Here is a 19,153-nt window from a genome sequence, read left to right as displayed (position 1 = left end):
ATACTGGAAAACACTCAGCAAGGCTAAGACAGCTTCATATGCCTAGTGATGATGTGATGATTTTGGATTTCATATTGCCTCCACGGTTTGTAGACTTAGCATCTTCCCATTCTGACTCAAGATGTCTTGATGTTTTCCTTCCGCCAAAGCCCCTTGCTGGGACCACGCTGGAGCTGCCCTGATACCTGGCCTGGTGCCATGTTGGTATCGACTTTCTGATCCTTCTTCTGATGTAGATTATGCCACTGACACATAAAAACACAGAGCAGCTCTTCATCAAACTCTGTTCTAGGTCTTGGCACCATAAAGAGTGGAGCGCCCTGTGGTGTCAGAAAGACCGAGCTTCTCATCTAGGCTTCCAGTTTTATTTACTCTTACAGTGATTTCAGAAAAACTCAATTCTCTGAGACCTCCTCTGTGTCTTCATCTTCAGAATAATAGGAACTAAGCCACGCACAGAGACTATGGGCTTATTTTGAGATTAAGATAATGCTTTTGAAATTGCTTTGGAAATCTTAAATGGTTACACAGATAGAGATATTATTATTATCACTCAGTAATGTAAAGCACCTTGATGGATTCATCAACTTTAGCACCAGTGATACCCCAAGGCATTAATGAAGGTAATTCAGCTCCTTTGTCTCTCCCTCTAGCGCCTTTCTAACACAAGTGCTTTAGACATTAGGAAATGTGGCTTAATGAAAGCTGAGGGTTGGGGGCAGCCTTAATGAAGAATTTAATAATGGCTGATTGATTTAATGACCAAGGCAAGCTGCTTGCTGTTGTGCTGCTCAATGTGATGCCAAGATGCCAGTTTTTCCTTGTCAAGCTAAAGAAAGGGCTGGAGAGTAGGAAGGAAATGAACTGTTTGTGATTTGTGTTGCGCTTTGCACTGATGGTCAGCTCTGGTAGGGGATGAGATCTTGTGAACCCCAGAAGAGAAGCACAGGCCAGGCAACTCCCCCAAACCTTGCAAGGTCCGAGGCAGGAGAAGAGGCTTCCCTGCTCTTGATCACCCAGGTAGTTAAAAAAAAAAAAGGACAATTTTTTAAAAAACATATTGTAGCAGCTTTGATTTAACAGCAATGGCTTACATAGTCCCAAGTTGTAAAATTCCTTACTGGTGTCATTATTTCATCATCTCCAAGTCAATTTCTGATGCAGACTTTACCTGATGCTGCTTTGGGAAGCTGTTAGGAGTCGAGCTCCATGAACATGTTGGTTTATTGTTTATGGCTTTCTTTCAACATAGAAGGGAAGAATAGCTATGGTGGAGCTACTATAATTGGAGTGTAAACTCCAAACATGAACTTATGAAATACTTACTGTAGTAACATCTAATTTGTGAAGTACAGCAGTTAGAACATAGTTTTAATGAGAATAGTGAAAGTCAGATTCCTGAAGACAGAAAATTCATAAAATACTCCATTTCTTCAGAAGATATTTTATGGACTTTGGCATGTACTAATGTTCTGCTTAGGAATAACCTGCTGAGCTGCTAATGGTAGTAATGTGACATGTTTGACAACAGAGGATTGGAACATCAAGAGTGGTTTTGACCTGCCCTTTGAATGCCGTTATTAGTAGCTAGAGTGTTTTTATATTTCTTCTATTAAATGTATAGTATATAACATATACTTCTAATAAAGGAAATATAAGAACACCCCAAGCTAACTGCATTCAAAGGGCAGGTCAGAAAAGAATCCACCTGCCAATGCAGCAGATGCAAGAGACGAGGGTTTGATCCTTGAGTTGGGAAGATCCCCTGGAGGAGGAAGTGGCAACCCACTCCAATATACTTGCCTGAAAAATCCCATGAACAGAGGAGCCTGGCAGGCTGAGGTCCATGGGCTCACAAAGAGTTGGACATGACTGTGTGACTGAGTTGTGCACGCACACACACACACAGACACACACATACATACATTAATATAATTTATATAAAGGTCATTTAATTCTCTTTTTGGAAGAAGATATTAAATTAAAAAAAACCCATTGGTTAGATTTACTCTATTGATGATCCTGGGATTTACCTTATTTTATTTCCTTTGGAATAATGATATGTATGTAAGTTTTTCTCTTGATTTGACACAGTTTTGGAAAACCATACTTAAAATGTGTTATTTAAAATAAATTGCCTCTTATTTTCAGCCCTTACTGGTGTCATGGTTTATTATTATATACAGTGCATCATTCTTTCAAAGCTGATTTCAAATTCAAGTTTTACTTAATGCTATTTGGTATTCTCACAGGAAAATCTAAGAATGATCATAACAGGAGAAAGTTCTAAGTTGGATTGTTCTAATTTTTAATTTTTTCAACCGTTATTATTATGAATTTCAAAAGTTAAAGTGAGTATTTTTTTAGAGGGGGCTCTGAATTTTAACCAAGCTTTCCCGGTGGCTCAGATGGTAAAGAATCTGCCTGCATTGCAGGAGACCCAGGTTTAATCCCTGGGTTGGGAAGATCTCCTGGAGAAGGGAATGGCAAACCCAGTCCAGTATTCTTGCCTGGAGAATTTCAAGGACAGAGAAACCTGGTGGGCTATAGTCTGTGAGGTTGCATAGAGTCAGACATGACTGATCAACTAACACTTTTCACTTTAAATTTTAACCAGAAGTACAGTCTTTCTGCTCCAAACTTTTCAGTCTGTGTAAGTTCATAGGCTTCTGGTCACAGTACTGTGTTAGGCCATTATATTTAAAAAGGAGATGAGCCAGCCATGAAGTGACTGATAAAGGTGTTCAGTCATTCATATTTCACAGTTTTAAAGACAAATAAGTGACAGAGCTCTACAAAAAGTTTTATCTTATAGACTTACGTAGTGTTTTGGGATGCCATATCCTTAGGCCTATACATAGCCTGTATACTTTCCAGAGATTTAAAAATAGTCTCTTGATCCTTGCCTTTAACAGTAACAGTAAGCTATCTAAAGATTATCTTTAAGTAAAATTTACAAACACATATTCTTTAGTTCTGATTACACCCAGCCTAGTGCACTGTGAGTGTGGTTACCACTAAAGTGAAAAGTGTGCTATGTGTGTATTCCAACAGACCCTTCTTGAACACACATTCACATGCTCTTTTGCATTTTTTTAGCATTGCTCACATGCTCTCACCTGAATCATATCTTTGACTTCCCTTCCCAATCCCCCTCCTTTCACCTGGCCACTGCCAGTGAGATGCAGTGATAGTCATAGATACTCTCATTTAAGGAACTCAGCCTCAGAATGATAAATCATTGACTTGTCCAGGGCCACACAGCTAATGAGGAACAATGAAGAGATTCCTTCTTGAAGTCTTCTGACACCAGGCCCTTTGCTTGATTAATGCTGGGACCCTAAAGAGATTCTATTCCAAACTACTGATATTACAGATGAGGAAATGAGGCCCAGAAAAAGTGAGAAATTGCCTGAGATTTCACTGTTAATTTTTCCTTCCTATCTGAACTACTATGCTTTTTCCCTTCGCCTCCAAATGTTTTTAGAAATAAAAATAGAAATACTCCCTCACATGTGCTCATTGTCCCAGACGTCTTCCTGGTGAGCCCATCACTTCCACTAAATCCCAATGATTTCAACTCCTAATCCACCACCCTTGCCATCTCACCTCTCCCCTGATATCAGGATCTCTTTCTCTAGCTTTTCCTGGACACCTCCACCTGAATGAGCAAAAAAGTAAACTTGAAAGCAGGGTGCTAAAAAAAAAGAAAATTGTTAATATCGTCCATAAATTTACTAATTTCTCTTGAAATGCGGGGATTCCCTCTTAGAACAATTACCTCATTTTCCTCTCAGCTTTGATTGCATTACTTCCTTCACTTCTGTGAACATGGAATTGATATGCTTTTGATTCTGGAATTTTCAATTTTGAGCTATCTCCAGAGTTTGAAATTTACTTTCTCAGATGTTTACTTGATATATCTTCCTGGGTATGCTACCTGTTTCTCAAGTACAATCTATTCTATTCCAAATTCTACATTTCCAGCCATCCTTAACTGCATCCTTTTTTTGCATTATTGATTTTGATGAAAGATTTCACCATTTGATAGATGGTAAAATCTAAAGTACCATTTACTTTAGATAGCTTACTGGTACTGTCAAAGGCAAGGGTCTGAAGCTAGAATCTGTGTGTCATCTTTTCCCTCAATCTTAGCCCCCACATCTAATTAAGTATTAAATTTTAACAAGTTTACTTTAAACATACTTCTCAAATTTGGCTTCTTTTCTTCTTACTTCCACTGCTTTGTTGAGACAATGCCTTCCTGTACAATTAGTGTCTTTGCACTCGAGCTCCATTTTACAAGAAAGGAAGCGCATTTATTGGATTTTTATAGTGTATCAAGGACTGTGCTAAGCTGCAAGGTAGAAAAAGATAAAGATGCAACTCCTGAATTTGGGTGGCCTATGTAATAACAGGCAGATACATTTTCCCTTTTATTTTCATTGATTTCACTGATTTCCCTTTCTTTCTGTCCATCCCACCTTTCCTTTTCTTTTATCTTCATGATATAAACTCAGTCCAAGTAATTAAAATTGGTTGACACTTTCAACCACAACTGTTTACACATGGTGTTTATTGATGAAACTCCTTCAAATCTCATTCTCAAATTTTCCACATGTGAAGATAAGAAATGTCAGTACTTTTAAAAGCATTCCTGAACTATTTAAAAGTACCATGCCTAGTTTTTAGGGAATGGAACATTTGTTGAAAATGAGATTTTGTAAGGTTATAAGAGGGCCTGCAAGGAAAAGGAATTATTGTAAAATATGAAACAAATTATAGAATTTTCAAAAGCATTGGAATTTGTTTTGGTAGAATGCATGTTAAATTCTAATATGTCCCCTGAGTATAGTGAATAATGTAAACTTCATCTTAGAAGATTTTTAAACAAAATGTTTTCCTTAAGCTTTCTGAGGTATTTTAAAGGGAATTTTCAGTATGCTAAAGACATTCCATAGTTTCTACAAATGGTGGTTGTCAGATTTAATGCAGTGCTTCTCTGTTGCTGATAGGTACACGCTGGTGGATATTTTGCGTGCCATCTTACTTTCTTTAGAAGCCATGATTGAAGATCCTGAGCTTCAGGTGAATGGATTTGTTTTGATCATAGACTGGAGTAACTTCACCTTCAAGCAAGCTTCTAAACTGACGCCAAGCATGCTGCGCTTGGCTATCGAAGGCCTTCAGGTAATGATTTACAGATGACCCAGTTTCTCAGTCTCCCATGTTTGGCTTATCTCCAGTAGAGTAACAAGATGTCTTACTTAAATAATAATAATAAAAACTTAAAAACTAGTTTTTAAGCACAAACACTGAAAACTAACGGGACAAAGGGTCATAGAAGAAAAGCTAGAAGATGTGGGTCTTTCAGTGAAGGGAATTTTGTGGTACTTGGCAAAAGCCCTCACTATGTCTAAACATTAAGTGGATGATGAGCTGAGATTTTTATCTTGATCATCAGAACAAAATCTGGATTTTAATTATTAGCTATTTAGGTTTTTGTTTCCCTTTCTTTTTCTGTGTAGAGCTGTTAATTAGCTAAATGTTTGCTTCATTATTACATTTAACCTGGTGAATTTGAGCGATGATTAGCAATATCTTCATGTAGTCCAACAACTGTTGGAAAGCCAATCAATCAATGTGTATTTTCATGCCTAAGATGTAGAATCGATGTTTTGAATTACTTCTTTAGACTTAATTGGGAATTTTGTTGCTCTTTTTTTGTGGAGGGGCCATCATGTGGAATTGACATAGGAATGGTGCATCTTCTAGTGAATGACATTTACCTGGTTGCAGATTATGAAATAGAAAATCAATTATTATTTAGTGGCATGTTATAAACCTAATATTGACAATTTCTTTTTAGCTTTTAGGATGTCTTTCTTCTACTCTCTGCCGTCTGCTACTTTATATACAATATTTATGGAATAAAATTTAAATTCTTAAAAAGATTTGCAAATTAATTCTTAAGTGATGTTATTCAGAATTTATTCTCAGTGTGTTCAATGTGCATTTTAAAATTTTGCAGCAGTTAAACTTTTGTAAGTTTATGAATGAAAATATCATAAAATAACTTATTTTATCTTTGTTATTCATTAGGCCAGGATGTTAGTTTTCTTTAAGTCAAATAACTAAAATTTTCTAGAGATGTCAAATCAGTTCAGTTGCTCAGTCATGTTCAACTCTTTGTGACCCCATGGACTGCAGCACACCAGGCCTCCCTGTCCATCACCAACTCCTGGGGTTTACTCAAACTCACATCCATTGAGTCGGTAATGCCACCCAGCCATCTCATCCTCTGTTGTCCCCTTCTCCTCTTGCCTTCTTCATAATAATTTCTGACTGTGTCTATAGGCACCTAAATTGATGGATGATGACCCTCTAAACTAGGGTCACTTCTCCAAGCAGCAGGGCATCCTAACCAAATTGAATTCACAGTTTGGGTTTTGCGTCTGAAGTGAATAAAAAACAGTGATCTTTTTATCTGAATGTGTTTTTCCTGATGCAGGCTTCTTGACTTGCTCCTGGTGAGCTAGCCTTGCTCCTACCTTATCTTGAACAACATTTTCTTTTTAACTCCATAGAAATAGTTAATATGGGTTGGAGAGAGGGCAACACTTGGAAATGTGTGTATCAGGTAGAATCAGTCCTAATTCTGCCCTATTGCCAGCAGCATATAAAGTGTTCTTCACAGAGAAAATTAGTTACTGCCGGCATATTACTTAACACAGAATGGTGACTTAGCCTTTGATTATCGTGATCCCAATTTCGCTGGCAAGAAGCACAGGCTAGGCCTTCAGCACTTGAACTAGAGAACTCATATTATTTCCAAAAGATTGAAAAAAACCACCTCAAGGATAGGCCTAGTGTCTTGCTTTTTGCTAATTTACACACTTTATGGAGTCATTTAGTAGTAATAAGTCATCACTGGAGGAAAAAACATGCTTGGGAGCTTGGACATATTTGGGAGCTTCCCATGACTTATGGCCCCAAACAGGACTTTGTAAGTGCTGAGAGTCAACGCAGCAAGAGCTACAGTCAGATTCAACGTCTGTGCTTGTGTTAGAGAGGGCAATGGTCCCCTCTCCCCGCAGGGACCCCTACTGAACTTCCTTGTCTCTGTCCCCCATCACTCTCCCGATTCCCTTTCCTTGTTCCCAGGACCCAGGCTGCGTAAGCAGGCTTGATTCCTCCTGGTTGCTGATTGGGAAGCCACTTAAAAGAGGGGAACTCCCCCTGGGAATAAATTTGGCATGTTACTACTTTTAAACTCAGTTTTTCCTTGGTTTAAATTAATTTCTTTTTAATATTTTTTTTTGGCTGCACTGGGTCTTCATTGCTGCATGCGGGCTTTCACTACTTGTGGTGAGCCAGGGGCTATTCTTCATTGTGGTGCGCAGGCTTCTCATTGCAGTAGCTGCTCCTCAGATTAATTTTAAATGCTCCATATCTATATCTGTGTCTGTGTCTATATTGGTATCTGTAAACAATGGTGATTCTGAATAGGAATGTAAGATGTGCTAAAAGTGTTCCATTGTGACATGTGTGCTTTCATACCCAGTTTTACATACTAAAGTAACATTTTCTGACTTTTCTAATTAAGATTCTGTTTTATTTTACATTTACTATGTGAGAAATACTATTGTATAATGAGACGTGTTTCATGCAGAACTTGAATAAACTTCTTTTGAGATTAACATAAGATCATAAAATATTTGAAGTAAAGATACATATACACAATTTTTGATTGTTAAACACAATTATCACTATCAGTAAGATCATCACCAACACTACAATAATAAACCCCTTCCAATTAACCCAATTGGAGAAACTAAGGTAAAAATATTTTTAATAACTCGGTGATCATTTATATCATGCTATCATCCTGCTATAATATTGCTACTTTTATTTGTTATTGTTGTTGTTTAGTTGCTAAGTCGTGTCCAACTCTTTTGTGACCCCCATGGACTGTAGCCCACCAGGCTCCTCTGTTCATGGGGTTCCCAGGCAAGAATATTGGAATGAATTGCCATTTTCTTCTCCAGGAGAACTTCTTGATACAGGGATCAAACGTCTCCTGCATTGCAGGTGGGACCACTTGGGAAGCCTACTTTATCAAGCATAAAATATATCCTAGGGAATTGAACCCAGAGTAAGAAAAGCTACCGGTGGGTCTAATGCTAGGGAGGAAACTCATTTTAATGATGTATATTATTAATGAGATGTTACTATGTTTTGAAGAGGACCTATCTCTCATCCTTTTGAGGGTACTATGTAACCTGTCTACCCTCACCAATCCCCTTTTTTCTCAAGTATTTTGAGTGACTCAACTGGAGATAGCACCCTATACTTTGGATAAAATATGTAGGCTATTGCTATAATATCCACCCCTGTTCACAGTACAAGGCCAATACACAGTACACGGGAGACAGAATGGGCTATAGAGGCAGATAGACCTGGATTTGGATGGCAGCCCTGCCACATATCAAATATTTGAGCAAATTACTTAACTTGTTTGGATGTCAGTCTATTCATTTATACCAATTTTAAAGTATTAAATTAGAAGTGATACATCTTGCACCTAGCAGGTGATATTAATGATCAAAGTAATTGATGTGGATAAGCTCATTTTTCAAGTGGCATTTCTTTCTGGATGTGTGCTGATTTTCTCACAATTCAGTGACTACCTTGACTGTGAAGACTTAAAGATGATTGACTTTGTGAATCTGAAAAATATCATACTTTGTCTTAAATACTCAGATTATAGATGCTAAGATTACATTTTTTAAAAATTGCTTCACTTTGTGGTTAAATAGCATCTAGATATTTTCATAGTAGGTGCCAAATAATATATTTTTTCTTGTTGAAAGCCAGGGGAAAAAATGAGTTTTTTTTTCACCTGGTAAAAATTAATCATCGTTTCTTTAGCCAGAAGCTCCAAGCACAGTTGGAATGGTGGTGATTGTAGAGATAGTTTTGGCCTTAAGGGATGAGCAAGAGTTTGCTAAGTGGATTAGGGCAGGAAGAACAGTTTGGACAAGGAAACTTTGGGGAGGCAATTTGAACAAATATATAACTATTAAAAAAAGGGCTTACCTCGTGGCTCAGCTATAAAGAATTCTCCTGCTAATGCAGGAGACTCAGGTCTGATCCCTGGGTCAGGATGATCCCTTGGACAAAGAAATGGCAACCCACTCTAGTATTCTTGCCTGGGGAATCCCATGGACAAAGGAGCCTGGTGGGGTTCAAGCCATGGGGGTTGCAAAAGAGTCAAACACGACTTAGCAACTAAACAACAGCAGCAGTTATTAAGGATTGAAAGTATGTGGTAAGTCTGATTTGATGTAGCTAGAGTGAGAAAGGAAACGAGTGACCAGAGATGATCTGGGGAAGACAGGCTGAGACCTGGCTCTTTGGACTGGAGGAAGGCAAGATTTGTGGTTTGACCTCTGTTCTCCAGATTTTGGACATTTGGGATAGAAAAGTGACCTGGTCATCCCTCTGCTTTGGAAAGACCTGGCGAGTAGAAGCATCGACCGGGATCAAAGAAGAAAGGGTTAGATATAGAGAACCTCCAAGCTACCCTACAGGTAGTTATATTGATCCCATTTTATAGGAAAGATAATGAAACTTCAGGGAGTTTAAGTCACTTACCTAAAATTTCTTAACAGATATCAAGGCTTCAGTCCAGGTGGTCTGGATTCCAAAGAATGAATATCTTCCCTGAATCTTGTTGTTCCTATTGTTTAAACATTAAAAAAAAATTATAGAAGTTTCCATTTACAGTTATTATAAAATATTGGATAGATTCCTTGTTTTGTATAATACATCCTTGAGCTTGTTTTACATCCAGTAGGTTGTGCGTCCCATCCCCTGTTGATGTTTCTGTTGTTTCCAAGACTTTGCCTAAGAAAACATGGGTCAGCTCAGGTTAGAGTAACTTCCCTCCCCATGCCAAAAACCCTCACATTTTCACACAGGTGAAATTGCTTTATCGGGATAGTACAGGACTAAAATAGTCACCAATGGCTGACCTTGTACTTTTTGGAAACCAAGTGGCAGAACTATTTCCTTTTTCCCAGTGAGCGGTCTCCTTGAGTGACTGCAAGCCTCCCAGTTCCCTGTGATGAAGGACAAGGGCAAGGCACTTTTCTGATAGCCAAAGAAAACTTTTATCCTCACGGCCACAAATTGGTAAGCCCCTCATTATACTGGTCCAAGGCAATTCTGTAGGCTTTCTCTCTGCAGAATCTTCGAACATTTTTTTTTTTCAAATGAAAAGCATAAAGCAATTTTTTACCAACATAGTGCTCCTAAACAGATAAGAGGCAGCATCAGATATTTTTTGTGGAAATAAAGAACTCAGGCTTTTTTGGGGAAAGAAACAAGAAAGAGAAAATGGTCTGCACCTTACATGAAGTTAATTGATTAAGGTAGTCATAGTAACAAGAAGCATCTTAGAACAATCAATAGAAGGTTAAGTGGATGTGACTTGTTGACGCCAAGATATCTGCCTGGGAGGCCAATTAAAACATGAAATGTTTGGAAATACCTGGAACAGCTGAAATTGAATTTATAATGAAGTGGTATGCTTTTAATATTTTTTGGTTGCTATTGCTCTGTCTTAAGTTTTTTTCTTATAAAATATTATAATTCTTACTCTTTGGTAATGAAAGGCTCAAACTCTTTTGTGAATCTTGAATCTCTTATTCGTGATTTTTAAAAAACATATCCTGACTCTCTTGTTTGTTGCCTTTTGGATGCATTTATCTGCTATTCCCCGTTAGCTCTGTCCTGCTGAGTCTCTGTGCTTTTGCTTTCACAATTTCACAGGAATCCCCAAACTCCATCTGCTAAAAAGTACATAATGTAGTCAGGACGTGGCTTGCTGGCAAGGGGTTTGGCTGTAACAAGGAATTGAATAGCTCTTTGAATTGCTACATAAGACTCAGATGTAGGGCTGTCACAAAGTGCCTAAATCAGTGCCAAATTTTGTAAGAACCCTTAATAAATAGGACTTGTGAAAGAATAAAGAATATGTAATCAATTCACAGTACTTAGTGCTGGCCCTTTCTTTTGACTCAAGGGTCCAGTGTTACTAACAACCACCAATCTGCTAGCTCTGAGAGCTCTGGTCATTCATGTAGAAGGCTGAAAGTGCTGCCACTACAAATTCTGGCTCTAACTGTTTGGAAGCCCAGTCCTACCTAGGGGATCTTGCCAAAAGCAGAGGCCATGCTAATGACTTGGAATATCCCTATCCAAGGTCAGTGGGTGAAGAGCTCCATTAACTTCAGTCTTGCATTAGATTATTTAGTCTTCCTGATCTTGCCCACAATTCTTTCTAGCTTTGAAATTGCACGTGTGTATGTGTGTGTGTGTGTCTGCATGTAGGATGGTTATGAGAGAATATTAAAAAGGAAGTCAGTGAGATCTTGAGTAAATTAGGCTTTCATAATAAAACAAAAGGCCTTTGCTTTCCAACTGTTTTTTGCAATGATTGTTAACCTGCCAATAGTTTTCATGCTGATTAACTTTGGACAATGGCAGAAACCTCTTGCATGCAAGCTACCTTGTAAATTTAAGGCAGCATGATGGTGCATTGATGGAAGAGGTCTGAAACAATAACTATCTTTTTGAAAATGAACACACGGCCTTATGAACTATATTCATTCAGACAGCCTGGAGGTGGGAGCGTTTATTTCCACATTTTGTATGCACAGGCAGAACCACATTGAGAAACAGTGACAAGGGCAGTGTATAAAAAAAGTGACATTTTGTGCATCACATGCTTCGCTGTCTGAGCTAAGTGTGCTTCCTTTCTGTTGTTTCTTAACCTAAAACCCAATAAGTGAAAACTCTAAAGTGACTTTATTTCATGGTGTGATAATGTGGTTTGATTGAGAGGTTTAGTCCCCGGAAGTAGAATGTTGGAAATCTTTTTAAAAGCTGACAATAGGCTTGTAAAAGCTATATATAATATTTAGTTTAGCAAGGAGGCTAAAGATTATATAATCTTTGCTAAGAGGCTAGGTTAATTCTATATACATATATGCACACACACATCACATTTATGCACCTATATACATGTGTATCTGCATATATATCACAATTTTTTCCTTGCATTATAATTGCTGTTTTTTTTAATATTAGCAGTTAAATCTATTTAAAACATCTAGTTATAGGAAGTAGCTGTCAACCTTGACAACAGATGAAGAGATGAATGCTCTAGATTTGCTTAACATACCCTTAATGAATTGAAGTAGAGAATATCAGTAAGTATCAATAAAATTTAGTACCTCTACACTTTCAACCACTGAAAAGGAGACTAGTTACCATTTTTTTTTCAAATAGTCAAATAATTTAAGCAACAAAAGGGAAGGAAGCAAATAATCTTTCTGTTTGAGTCATTGAGATAATGATAAATGGATAGAAAGTCATTATCTAGAAAGAAAAACTGAACAAGCCCTATGAGTTATTCTGCATTTCATTTTATTGGCTATGTTTAGACAAGTCTTTAACTGGAGAACAAAGAAGATGAGTAACTACAAGTTCTTTCTTATTCTTTTTATTAGCAATGTAAATGTATCTTGATATATTCTTCTCTCCCAGTAGAACTACATTTTTTTTTCACTCTCTTCAAAGCAAAGTGGCAAATGTGAATGTTCGTGTATCTTCAAAAAAGTAGTTTAGCTGCAACCTTAAAAAAGAAAGAAATCCTGCCATTTGCAACAATATGGATGAACCTTGAGGACATCATGCTAAGTGAAGTAAGCCAGGCACAGAAAGACAAGGACTACATGATCTCATTTATATGTGGATTTAAAAAGTCAAATTCATGGTTACCAGGGAGGAGAATGGTGGTTACCAGGGGCTAGGAGGTGGAGGAAATAGGAAGATGCTGGTCAAAGGTACAACATTTCAGTTATAAGATAAATAAATCCCAGAGACCTAATGGTAGCATGGTGACTATAATTAATAATAAAATGTTGTATACTTGGAATTTGCCAAGAGAGTAATCTCAACTGTTTTTATCATGCATACCTAAAAAAAAGGTTATTATGTGAGGTGACTGATTTGTTAGTTAGCCTGATTGTGGCATACCACATCATGCTGTATGCCTTAAATATATCCAATTTTTGTCAATCATCTTAGTAAAACTGAAAAAAAATTGGTTTAAGACCCATGTGCCTTCAGATTTCCTACAGATGTTAATAAAATTGACATGCTTATCTCTCAAATGCTTAGTCATTTCCCCTTCATAAATATAACCTCCTGGATTCTAAATCAAAACCTTTAAAAATCACAAATTAAGTTGTCATTTTTTTTTCTTATGTTTTAAAATTCTAGTACCATATTGCCAGAATTTGGGAGGTGAGCAGTTCTTCTGTTCCATCCATGAATAGCAGTCTTGTTATATTCTCAAGATTGATCTGGAAATTAAAATACTCTTAATTCTTCATATCAGGGCTTCCCTGAGAGCTCAGTTGGTAAAGAATCTGTCTGCATTGCAAGAGACCTGAGTTTGATTCCTGGGTCAGGAAGATCTCCTGGAGAAGGGATAGGCTACCCACTCCAGTATTCTTGGCTTTCCTTGTGGCTCAGCTGGTAAAGAATCTGCCCACAATGTGGGAGACCTGGGTTCGATCCCTGGGTTGGGAAGATCCCCTGGAGAAGGGAAAGGCTACCCACTCCAGTATTCTGGCCTGGAGAATTCCATGGACTGTATAGTCCATGGGATCTCAAAGAGTCGGACACGACTGAGTGACTTTCAATTTAGTCTTCATTATAATCGTTCTGAGGATTTGTTTTTAATGGTCTTAATTTTCTTCAGTTTCTGCAATTGGAGAAGTCACAGTAAACTTGTAAGAGGAATGTCTTCTTGTGTTTATCCTGGGCTATTATTTCACACACGGTGAATTATGGTGTGTTTTTATGACTTCAAGTCAACTGCAAGGCTTCAGTCATCGGAATATTAAGATGTGGGTGACTGTGAGGTAATTACAAAAAGTAGTAATAGCTGCTGTAACACACAAAAATGTGTGCATTGGCTTAGCCATCTCATGGTGAAGTCAAATAGAGTCTTTGATCAATGAATGTTGCTTTTCCTACTGAGTCAGTAACCCATGTTCCTTCCACCTTGTTACCCTGCCGTTTTCTATGTGTGGTTTCCCAGATCACTTTGTCCAGTTTCATTACATTTCCCTATAAGGTGAAAAGGCATGGAGAAACACGTATGATAACATTTCTATGGGCCAAAGCTGAAAACAGTGTACATTGCTTTATTTTAATTCCATTGGCTAGAAAACTCGGTCAAGTTGACATGCATAACTCTAAAGGAGGTGAAGAAATGTAGTCTGTGATCCTCCTCAGAAGAAGAGGGATGGTGGACACCTCGTTGCAAGGCTGGTTCCCTGAAATGACTTTGATGACTTCTGTCAGCTCTATAGCATGTTTGCTTATGTCCTCTGAAAAGAAGAGGTGATAATTAGTGTTTCAGGAAGGTTTAATTCCAACATTCAAGCTCAAAGGAGTAAATGCAGTTTTCCTACAATTCATTCTATGCACTTATTGGAATCTCTGTACCCAGCTAGCTTTGCCTAGGAAGGGGTGCTGGCAGTTTCTATGTACCTGAATCACTTAGCTGTATCCCTGGTACAAAGGTAGCGCAGGTGTGATTCAATCAGTTCAGTGCCCCTAAGATCCTGGTTTTAAAAGGAGAAGAAAAGCCAAACTCCTAAGATCCTGATTTTGAAAGGAGAAAAAGGCAAATCATTCCCCTAGGGTCTCAAGACTGCATGTAAGACGACTATAGTGATACTTTTGTTGTTTTACCTTGGAAGTTAGAAAACCTCTGAATTGGAGATTTAATTTTCATAAAGTGAGAATATGATTTTTTAAATAACTTGAGATTACCTACTTTGAGAAACTCCCTGAAAAGACTGTTAGCTGTTGAAACAGAGAGAATTTCACTATAAAGTCTTATTATGTAGACTTAAAGACTATAAAATCAGTGTCAGACTGTAAGATGTGGAGTCCACCAACTTTTACCATTTTGTCAATGTCTATCAAATGCTTTAAAAATACCAGTTGAAGTTTTACTTACTGTTGAGTCATCTAGTCAAGACATGCAAAAACATCAACATAATTTTAGCACATAAATTAACAAAGTAAAATTATATTATCAGTACTTAATTTATCAATCGTATTGTATACTATTAATGTAAGGAATCCACTTTCCTCTTGAATGTATTCTAGTAGCTCTTTATTTCCTGTTATGTTTTTCCCCCTCTTGTTTATTAAATCTATATTAAGCTGTCATTCTAGAAAATTTGAGAATTTCACTTGTGTTATATTCACTGTTTTTTAGATTTCCTTTTCCTCAAGTCCTTTAATTCTTAGTTCTCCCCCCCTTTTTTTTTTCCTCCTCTAAGAGTACATGGGAGGTAAAGTTGCGGAACACATGCGTTCTCTAAAGTGTTTTTATTTTCACATTGGTTGATAGTTCTGTCTAGACATAGAAGTATAGACTCAAAATAATTTCCCTCAGTACTTTGAAATCATTATTTTATTGTTGTTAGGCATCCATTATTTCTGACAAGAAGCCTGGATTCAGACTTTTTTTTTTTTTTTTTTTTACTTTGTAGCTCCCAGTATTTTGTCTGTAAAGATTTCAGGATCTTTTTTTCATCTTTGGCATTTACAAGAATGTGTCTGGGAGCAAATCTTTTATGTGTCTACCAGGACTTAATGAATCCTTCACTTAAAAAAAGAAACATTTTTGTGATTCTTTCCTTTCAATTTTTCTCTGATCCCTTTCTGGTATTCCTATTGTACGGACATTGTATCTGTGAACTTAATCCTCTGTGTACCATAATGTTTCTGGATCACATGTTTTTAAATTAAACTATCCCATTTTTATTTTGAAATTAATTTAAATTCACATGCAGTTATAAGAAACAGTACAGAGAAGTCTCATATATGTTTTCCTCAGTGGTAACATCTTGAAAAAATTTTGTGTAATCTCACAACCAGGATATTAATGTCCATATAATAGGACATTATATGTGACAGTCTAGGCTTCCCAGTCTGTCTCTTATATGATACTGATGGGGGCTGGGATGCTTCATCACAGCTTGGTGAGAGTGCTCTCATCCTTTGCTTGTGTGGGTGGGAGTGAGGTCACAATTTTTTTTTTATCTCCTCTAGTGTTTGGGTGGAGTAGACCAGTTATCACTTAAAACTTTTATGCATTGCTACTAGGCAACTTTCCTGGTCCTCTGTCCAGTGACAGGAAACTTTAGTTAGGGCCTTTTTTTTTTCGGTCTGTGCCCATCGTAGTTTCCAGTGGCCAATTTCCTGAACTATAAATCTGGGATAAAACCCACCCCAGTATTGGAATGGAAAATTGGAAAATCCTATGCACTGAGGATGCTGGAGGGTGGGCTACAGCCCACAGGGTCACAAAGACTTGGACACAACTGAAGGACTAACACCACTCTTACTACTTGAAGCAAAATCAAACCAGGGAATTTGCTAGCATTTCCTTCTTTGGATCCCAAAGTCTCCAGCTGGTCTGCCTCCTTTTCTACACCATTTATAGTCTTCTTATATTTGTTTGGATAGCAAGGAGATCCAACCAGTCCATCCTAAAGGAAATCAGTCCTGAATATTCATTGGAAGGACTAATGCTGAAGCAGAAACTCCAATACCTTGGCCACCTGATGGAAGAAGTGACTCATTTGAAAAGACCCTGATGCTGGGAAAGATTGAAGGTGGCAGGAGAAGGGAATGACAGAGGATGAGATGGTTGGATGGCATCACCAACTCAATGGATATGAGTTTGAGTGAATTCCAGGACTTGGTGATGGACAGGGAAGCCTGGCGTGCTGCAGTCCATTGGGTTGCAAAGAGTCAGACATGACTGAGTGACTGAACTATGCTTGTCTTATCAGGCTTTTTAGTTATACTCAATGAGAAGAATAGGGAAAAGTATAATTCCTCCACCTTTCTTGAAGTGGAAGCTATAACCATATGTATTTTTCACCTTTCAAAATTTAATCCAATATCTGATTTAATAAAGTTACTTTGCCTCATTTAGTTTTGATGGTGTTATAAATTTATTATAGTTTGTAATATTTACTGTCATTTAGTTTGTGGGGGGAGGTGAGGAAATTGTGCTTATTGAGTGTGCCTTATTGACTTGGAAGCTCCTTAACTCCTTAAAACCAACCATTTTATAGTTTATGATCATAATACAATAGAAATGAAGGTCATGAGCCATCATTTTTCTCTACAGACAAGGATCTAAGGGATAAATTATTATTATTCTATGTAGTTATAGCTTGTATTATTATTATGTTCTTTAAATTTCTGAAATGAAATATGGAGTAAGTTTTTTTCCCCTCCCCTCAAAATTCCAAGAGATATACCCACAATTCTTTGCCAGTCATTATAGAACTCAGACTCTAAAGCTGAGAAAGCCAGGTTTATTTGCAACTAAGACTCTAAAACTTAGAAAACCAGGCTTATTTGCAAGTAAGAAGTAATTTGGAGCTTCCTTGTAGCTCAGATGGTCAAGAATCTGCCTGCAATGCAGGAGACCTGGGTCAGGAAGATCCCCTGGAGAAAGAATTGGCAACCCACTACAGTATTCTTGCCTGGAGAATCCCATGGACAGAGTAACCTGATAGGCTACCATCCATGGAGTCACAAAGAGTTGGACATGAGTGAGCGACTAACCAACACAACAAAGAAGCAATTCAGGCTGATGGGCAGTTTTATCACTTGGCTTTAAAAGAAGGCCTCAAAGAAATGCTACCAGTCAACCCATTATCTCTCCTATCTCTCCTATCTTTTCTGGCTAAGAAAAGAGCATTCTACCCCACATAGGACAGTGCCGGATTGCTAAAGAACTGGTAAGCAAGCTACACTTACTGATATTTGAGGCTTGCTGTCTCAATAGGAAGTAGATAATCAGCATCAGAGTGGGTTACTACTATATGCTGAACTTAGAGATGTAATTTACTCAGTGAAAGGAGAGTAAAAGCACTCTGCTGGAAATCAAAACAGGCTGTTTTCTAGCTTCCTAAGTATTTGGATCTGGAACATGCATTAACTCAAAGAAGAACTAATGTGACTTCAGGGTTGCATAGTGTTAGTTGCTCAGTTGTGTCTGACTCTCAACGATCCCATGGACTGTAGCCCACCAGGGTCCTCTGTCCATGGAATTCTCCAGGCAAGAATACTGGAGTGGGTTGCCAATTCTTTCTCCAGGGGATCTTCCTGACCCAGGAATCAAACCCTGGGCTTTTATTCCTGCATTGCAGGCAGATTCTTGACCATCTGAGCCTCCAGGAAAGCCCGTAGAAACCATCAAAGGAGGCTTAGGCTGAATTGATCAGCACCACGGAGAGCTCCTTGAATTCCATTGCTGTGGTTTATCTTTTCCACTTTGCAGTTCTGTTTTTCTCTGGCCATCACTGCCTCTAAAGGGCTTCCCTGGTGGCTCAGATGGTAAAGAATCTTCCTGCCAATACAGGAGACCTGGGTTTGATCCCTGGGTCAGAAATATTCTCTGGAGAAGGAAATGGCAACCCACTCCAGTATTCTTGCCTGGAGAATTCCATGGACAAGGGTACCTGGCAGGCTACAATCCATGGGGTTGCAAAAAATTGGACATGACTGAATGACTATCTCACACACACACACACACACACACACACACACACACACACACACACACACAGCCTCTAAAGTAAGCCTTGTACCTCTTAGAATAGGTCACAGTCCTCACAGAAATAGAGATTTCCTTCATTATTCCTTAGTCTCATAGTTTCAATGATTCACTGTTTGAATCACAGCTACATTTTTCATGTGGCCCAAGGTTTTAAGTCTTCTTTTCCTTTATTATTTAGCTCCTATCTTTTTGGGATTGTTTACTGGAAACTTACATATTGGCATTGGAATTAGAACTATCTCCTCTCTTAGCTTTATTTTTGAAATCTTCCCATAGTTACTTATATTCTAATTTTAAAAGCACAAAAGATTTTCCAAAGTTGGATATAGGACAAGAGAAATGACACAGTGATTTGTGTTTCATCATAAGGCCATGCAAGGAAGAATGAGATTGTCTTCTTTCATCCAAGAA

At 37.9% G+C, this 19,153-nt stretch overlaps 1 protein-coding gene across 1 annotated transcript in view; it reads left to right on the top strand.

The window, feature by feature from the left end:
- Window positions 1-19,153, top strand: part of CLVS2 (clavesin 2) — a 71,790-nt gene that overhangs the window by 7,807 nt on the left and 44,830 nt on the right. The window contains exon 2 of the mRNA XM_061131942.1: window positions 5,016-5,190. Within this exon, the coding sequence (XP_060987925.1) occupies window positions 5,016-5,190 (175 nt within the window). The remainder of the gene's footprint in view (window positions 1-5,015; window positions 5,191-19,153) is intronic.

This window comes from Dama dama, chromosome 28 (assembly GCF_033118175.1).
Source record: "Dama dama isolate Ldn47 chromosome 28, ASM3311817v1, whole genome shotgun sequence".
Lineage (NCBI taxonomy): Eukaryota > Metazoa > Chordata > Mammalia > Artiodactyla > Cervidae > Dama > Dama dama.
This window is presented reverse-complemented; position numbering and strand designations above follow the sequence as displayed.